At 43.3% G+C, this 7765-nt stretch overlaps 1 protein-coding gene across 1 annotated transcript in view; it reads right to left on the bottom strand.

Annotated features, from left to right (window-relative positions):
- Window positions 1-7518, bottom strand: part of plcb3 (phospholipase C, beta 3 (phosphatidylinositol-specific)) — an 82923-nt gene extending 75405 nt beyond the window's left edge. Inside the window, exon 1 of the mRNA XM_083789547.1 lies at window positions 6801-7518. Coding sequence (XP_083645673.1) covers window positions 6801-6899 — 99 coding nt within the window. The 5' untranslated portion in view covers window positions 6900-7518. The remainder of the gene's footprint in view (window positions 1-6800) is intronic.
- Between the last annotated feature and the right edge of the window lie 247 nt (window positions 7519-7765).

The raw sequence follows: 7765 nt of genomic DNA on the forward strand, positions 1-7765 counted from the left end.
CTTGAGTAAACTAAAGACCTGGAGGCGTGATCAATGCCATTTGGCTATTCTGAGTGGCCAAAGAGCATTGATCACTCCTCCAGGTCTTTAGTTTACTCAAGTTAGGTAATAAGACCTGGTAACTTAAGACACGCAAAATACAGCCCTAAATGTCATCCGTGGCTCAAATACGAGAATACATAATAGACCTTGACATGAAAAGGGTTGAAAAACACTGATCTACCTAGACAGCACTACAATACTAGTACTTTAGTATATCACAGACTCTGGGTCAGCCATAACCACCACTACAATATCTACCTATATCACTGATCCTGGATCAGCCATAAGCACCACTCTAGTTAAACAGCTCTATAATACTCTGCCTATTCACTGACTCTGGATCAGCCATAATCAAGTTACGCAGCACTACAATACTAATGTTTGCTCTTGGTAAAGCTGTTAATTGGGCATACAGTGGAAGAACACACACACACACACACACATCATCAAAGATAGAGAAGCATAGTTAGATAGTTAAGAGCTCATATCGGTCAGACAGACCTGTTAATGATTAATGAACAAACACACACATTTTTACAATGAGCCATTTCTCTCTCTCTCTCTCTCTCTCTCTCTCTCTCTCTCTCTCTCTCTCTCTCTCTCTCTCTCTCTCTCTCTCTCTCTCTCTCTCTCTCTCTCTCTCTCTCTCTCTCTCTCTCTCTCTCTCTCTCTCTCTCTCTCTCTCTCTCTCTCTCTCTCTCTCTCTCTCTCTCTCTCTCTCTCTCTCTCTCTCTCTCTCTCTCTCTCTCTCCTCTCTCTCTCTCTCTCTCTCTCTCTCTCTCTCTCTCTCTCTCTCTCTCTCTCTCTCCCCCCCCCCCCCCCCCCATATGTTTACACTGCCATGGCAATGTCAAAATGAAAACAATAAAAAACAAAAACAAAATATTCTCTCTCTCTCCGTCTCTCTCCCCCTCTCTCTCTGTGTGGCACATGCACACAAAAACAGTCATTATGGTCAAAACACACACACACACAGTGTGTGGGTTCAGAAACATGCGGAAGAGCGAGTGGAGAAACAGGATTCCACACATCCAGGAAGAAAGCTTCTGGTTTCACACATTATGAAAATGTAACTAAGTACATTTACTCGAATACTTTTAGTTTCACACACCATGAAAACGTCAACACAACACAGTAACTAAGCACATGTACTCAAGCAGTGATGCAGATAGGTTTTCAATGTAATGGGTCCCGGGAAAATTAGGAGTCATATTTTGTCATTTTTATAAATTGCAGCATTTAACTCCCATTTCACCAAATATGGTTGTATGTATGTATGTAGAAAATGTAGCCTATCTGAAAGAAATAAACAACTGACAACTTGAATATTTGCAAAGTATTATGCAAACAACAGCGCAAGTTGTAGTTTATAAATTATATATATATATTTTTAGCAGGTGGTCCCTGGGGGTTTGTGTATTCCTCTGACGACACACACACACACACACACACACACACACACAAACAAAGGTCAACACTGTGGTGGTTTGTGACGCGACAATGAGTAGCCTAAACATTGTAGGCAAAACGCTAGCCCCGCTTGGAACCTCGCACGGCTCACAAATTAAAGTTGGTCCGCGACTCCTCTGTAGCAACGTTCATTGTAGCTGTGAGAGAGATGTGTGTGTGTGTGTGTGTGTGTGTGTGTGTGTGTCTATAGTCCATGCTTTTTTCGTGATTTGCTTTTTTTTCGTGTCCTCCCAGTGCCCCCCCCCACTGTCCCCCCAGTGCAAAGTAAAAAGTTCCAGCACACAGTAAGCTGAATTATAAAAAGTGTGAATGGAGTTCTACCTAAAAAGCGTTTTTACGTGCCACAATCTGCCATTGACTCCCCAAAAAAGTATAGTGCTGAATAAATAGCCCACGATGTTAAGTTACACCTATTTCACGTTATTAACCTGGGTAAAATGTGCAGCATTGGGAGGTAAAAGGGAGACACTATATTGTGAAGGGACGACAGTATGAGGAGAGGTGTTGCTGTAATTGTCGATAGAAATGGCTGCGCACAATATTGAACAGTGAAAACTATTTGTGTCAATATGCCTGTATCAACGGAATAAAATGTTATAGCTATATAGGGGGGCCTCATATTTGGTCTTGAAACAGGCCTCCAGATTCCTAAGGCCGCCCCTGTGTGTGTGTGTGTGTGTGTGTGTGTGTGTGTGTGTGTGTGTGTGTGTGGTGTGTGTGTGTGTGTGTGTGTGTGTGTGTGTGTGTGTGTGTGTGTGTGTGTGTGTGCAGTGAAAAGAGGGGAGGTCTGCTACCCGCCCGCTTAGCTCCTCTATGATTCGCTCAGCTGTAGCTGTAAAGCCCTAACCACACTCCCGCTTCCCCTGCCAATCTCCACTTGAAACTATCAACAAATCTTAAACAATCTTAAAATAAATAAATAATAATAATAACTAGAAAAAGTGCCCCTCAGGGCACAGGTCTCCACACCAGGCCAGGTCAGGTCGTGGCCTCCTGGTGGCGCTAGAACTAAAGAATACATCGCATGGATGCACCTGGGACGTATCCTCAGTGATGTATCCTGAGGTCAACGGGGTTTCGGGTCTACCAACATCATAGCCCTCACTCAGGCGACCCAGCCGGGGTTGATCAAATCCCGACTTACGCCCCAGTAGCTACCCTCGATCAGACCCAGCTCTGTGGGTTGACTCCTGTCCGGGCCTACGAGTGCAAAACATACTCTCTCCCCATGCCTTCGGCCTGGTGGAGACAATAATATATATATATATGCTAAATAGATATTGCAAATAGATTTTTTGCGCCCCTAGACATAATATATGTATGTGTGTGTGTGTATATATATATACACACATACATATAATTATGTCTAGGGGCGCAAAACAGTCTATCTATTTGCAACACCATGCTCAAAGTTTCTAGTTTCACACATTATCAAAACGTCAACACAACACAGAGCTATGTGACGTAACTAGAACACCCTCAGTGCTGGATAGTAACCTTTGAGTACAACTTTGAGACAGGCCCTGCTTGTACTTTACTTGAGTATTTCCAATTTCCAATACTTTTACTTCCACTCGATGTCGGATCCAAATATTGTACTTTTACTCCGCTACAATTATTACTTAGTTACTTTGTAGATTTTTACAAAACACACGTTAACCACTACAAGCTCACAACGTGTCCACCATGTGACGCATTGTGAGCTTGTCGATCTGCTATTTTAAAATTATAAAATTTCTTAAAACGTCATCATGACGATGATTTTGTTCATGTGAGTAAACAATCACTTTGATTCAAAACACTGCACAGAGAGAGAGAGACAGAGAGAATAAAGGGGGGGGGTTGATGTGTCTGAACCTGATCCTGTGGGTAAAAAGTAAAAAACTGGCTGAACAGGAATTCTCCAACACAACACACACTGTGATTGGCCATCTGAAATGCCTGCAATGCCTGGCAGGGTCATTGGCTGTCACTATACTTATTACACCGATAGGTAGATTAGAGCAGTGGTTCTCAAAGTGGGGTCCTTGAGTAGGGTTCCAGGGGGTCCCCAGCTAAATGATAGTAAGGAACCAAATGGACCCTTGTGGGACTGTTACAATAGTACATTGTACACCATTTGTACACTCTCAGAGTTAAATTAACATTGGTTTTACAATATAAATTGGTGTCCCAGAGATAGAAATGCCGTTAAAATGGGCGTCTGTAGCCTAATGCATGCCAAACTGGGGGTCCTTGAAATGAAAACAGTTGAAAATGACTGCTAGAGGTAGAGCCGCACAAATGGGGGGTCCGCAGGCTAATAAATGTCAATTTGGGGGTCCTTGACATGAAAACATTTGAGAACTAATGGATTGGAGCAGTCACAGTGTTTCCCACGCTTTTTAACTCAAGACCCCAAAAAAGAAATGAGACGTTTTCCCCGGACGCACAAAAATACGAGCTCAAATATATATATATTTCGAAACAATAATAATTTAAAACAAAATGTAGGAAACAAAAGCAATTTAAGGGACCCATACAAATGTGTCTGCGACCTACAAATGAGTCCCGATCCACTGTTTGGGAACCAGTGGATTAGAGTGCCAGGGGTGACCAAAAGGTAGATCGAGATCTACCAGGATGTGCAGGTAGAGTATAGACAACATGAAATGTGGTCAACCTGCACAAGCAGACATTCCACTTTTTCTTCATTAGACAACATGAAATGCCCATAAGAAAATGTAGAGAGAGAAGCAGGGGGAGAGGGGAGTTGCACCACTAAGTTCACACGGGTGTGATTCTTTTAAATGTAGCTGATCTACATTTTTATCTAAATCTATCTAATCTTTTTGAGCAAAATCACTTTCTTTCACTTCCTTTTGCATTCTGATAGGCTGGGAACATAAGACGATAAGGCAGGCGAAAAAACACCACTTTAGTTTTAGTCCTATTTTAGTCATCTGAAAGGGTTCAGTCTTAAGTGCTTTACAGAGTCGGAACGTAATCGGCGCAAGAAGACAAATACGCAACGGCGGGTGAGAGAAATGTCTCCCCTTGCATCACGTCAGTTACGTGATCCGTCCCGATCCATCCGGACCACACCAGAGGGTCGCCATGCATCTTCTTGCAACATGCAATAATGCAACCATTATTCCCAATAAGGAGTTGCATTGGTGTGGTTTGTTTTGTTAGTTGCAAGGATTTGCAGGTAGTGTGGTTTGGGCCTTAGTCTGCCATTAGTCGACTAAATATCAAAATCTTAGTCTTAGTATTTTAGTCTTAGTCGACAGAATCATCAGTGCATCTGACATGGATGATAATATCGTCCTGTGTTGCCTTCTATTTACAATTTAAGTTAGGCATTTCCAGACTTAATCCAGAGCGATTTACAGTAAGCAAGAACAACACATGGAAATAGTCATCAAGAATCAGGCGTATAAGCTAAGAACCTAACATCCGTCTAACAGTAGAATATCATAATGAAACTACGTGTATACACTACAGAGTGCTATGTGGGGACACCATACAAATGAGGATATGTCATCCATGTAAACGAGGCTAGTGGCTTGTCGGCAGGAAGAATGTCAGATAGATGTCTATCGGACATGCCTGTGGTGTTGACTGTTGATGGACATCTATCCAGGAATGAGACATCCTCATGGCACCGAGCCAACCGCTAAACTACATTTCTGTTCTGCATTTATACATATTTACATAGATTGTGCATTACATTCACCCATCACTCACGCATTTTGGAGTGGTACCACCGGTTCCCTCCTCTCGTACAAGACAGCACATTTTGTGTTTTTGACCTCTAGGCCTGACCATTCTAAAAAGCGGTCTGTCCCGGAGAGCATGTTTTTAATTGTGCTCTCTTCCCTAGAGGCCAAAGAAATGTCATCCGCGTATCCACACACACACACACACACACACACACACACACACACACACACACACACACACACACACACACACACACACACTGATGATGGCAGAGGAAACCATGCAAGGCAGTGGCACCAACCTGCACATCAGGAGCAATTAGGGGTTCAGACTGAGTGTTGCTCAATGACACTTCTACACTAACTCTGGGTGAGCCCGGGATCAAACCAGGAGGCTCATAAATCCTATTTCTACTGGGGGATCCCCACACACACACACACACACACACACACACACCCTGACAAGCACTTGGCATTGTAGGAATTATTACATTTTGTTTGACTCTGCTATTTTCACAATATGTGCCTTTTTCTCGGGTAACGTTTCACATTTTGGCCAATTGTTTGACCGTTTGTTTGTAGTACAGTCTATTGATTACTTTTGACACCAATCATCTAACGATTTCTTTCAGTAAGTCCTTAAATTGTAACTTGTGTTGCACATTAAGCTAATCGTCTGGGACCCTCCCCCCGATCCTTTGGGGATAGGACGCCCTGGGCCGGTTGAGAATCAATGTTTTAATCCATCGTTAAATCAATAATCTATTGACTCGTACGTACACTCTTAGAGTTTAACAGACTGGCTCTGTTTTATCTATGGATTATTTATATCGATAATAACCTAGTAGCGTATGAATAGTCCAAGGCATGTACTACTGTCTGGAGACACTACACTGTCAGTCTCTCTGCAATCTATGATCCTATAGTTTACTGAGACACTGTGACTACACTGTCTCTCTGCATTCTATGATCCTATAGTTTACTGAGACACTACACAGTCTCTCTGCATTCTATGATCCTATAGTTTAGGCTACTGAGACACTACACCGTCTCACTGCACTCTATGATCCTATAGTTTACTGAGACACTACACTGTCTCTCTGCATTCTATGATCCTATAGTTTACTGAGACACTACACTGTCTCTCTGCATTCTATGATCCTATAGTTTACTGAGACACTACACTGTCTCTCTGCATTCTATGATCCTAGTTTACAAAATAATTGTATACATTTCAGACATAGGCCTATATGATAACTTGTGAAATGCGACGTTCTGATACTGCATGATGAATAGCCTACATTTACTTTCCAAGTTTCCATACCACTATTTTGAATTCCTAACATCTACTAACGGAGCATTATGTACAAATAATACATATTGATAATAATGACAATGTCACTCAAGTAACTTATTCAAGTAACATTTTGAAGTGGTGTAGTTGTAACTCGTACAGAGAGTACCTGCAGCATCGATACTTTTACTCCAGTAAAACATTGCGAGTATACTTCTCCCCCAGAATCCCCACCCACCAAACATTCAAGTCATTATTTTTAGGTAAAAATAAATAGAAAATAAACTCACCTCGTCCCATTTGATGAACTTGCTGCCTTTCTTCAGAACTTCGTGCACGGAAACGGGTTTGAGCTGCAGAGCGTGCACGCCCGGCTTGGCCCCGGCCATGGCTGCTCTGCTCTGGCTGGCTGGCTAGGGCTCACCCCGGGCGGGGACGCCTCGAACCCCGGCTACAGCGAGCGGCAGGAGTCGGTCCTCCTCTCCGGTCCGGAAAAAAAGAAGAAGGAAAAAAATAGAAAAGTAGAAATACTCTAAATTCCTCCCCTTGTGAACTGAGTGAGTGGTGTTGTTCACTCACTTCTTGTTTCTTTCTTCCCCAGGCACTCGTGTGTGTCTGTGAGGAAGTTTAGTGATTCCGTGGCCAGCCTGCTGCTGGAGATTTAGATTTAGATGTAGAAGTTATTTAAAAGAGAGGGAGAGTTAAAAACCCAACAAGACAAGTTGACAACAATCCGTAGAGATTGAGAGAACACGTTCGTAGAGACAGTTGAAGCAGGCAGCAGCAGCGCCGCAGACTGACTGAGGATTGCGAACTGAAACGCCTCCAGTCCGCCAGACACACAAACACACACACACACACGCACACACACACACCAGACACTCCGCGCGCTGCGCGTCCCCGCCGCGTGAACAAATTGTTGTTTCTAGAGGATTATATTATGTTGTGGTCCTTTAAAGAGAGAGAGTTGTCCCTTCTCCTTCCATCTCATTTTTTTCTGACTGTTGGATGCTCTCTCTCTCTCTCTCTCTCTCTCTCAGTCCAACGTCCGTCCCTCCTCGTGTCTTGTTCCTACACGCCTCTCCCTCTCTCTCCCTCTCTCTCTCTAACTTTCTCTTCTCTCTCTTCACTTCCTCTGACTCTCTCTCTCTCTCCTCTCCCACCGCGGAAGGAATCTTTTCTAAAGCATGCACAGGGCGGAGAGAGAAAGAGAGAGAGAGAGAGGGGGGGGGGGGTAAAGTCTGAGCTCTCTCTC

Source organism: Protomyctophum parallelum (genome assembly GCF_964188405.1).
Source record: "Protomyctophum parallelum genome assembly, chromosome: 18".
NCBI classification, from domain to species: Eukaryota; Metazoa; Chordata; class Actinopteri; order Myctophiformes; family Myctophidae; genus Protomyctophum; species Protomyctophum parallelum.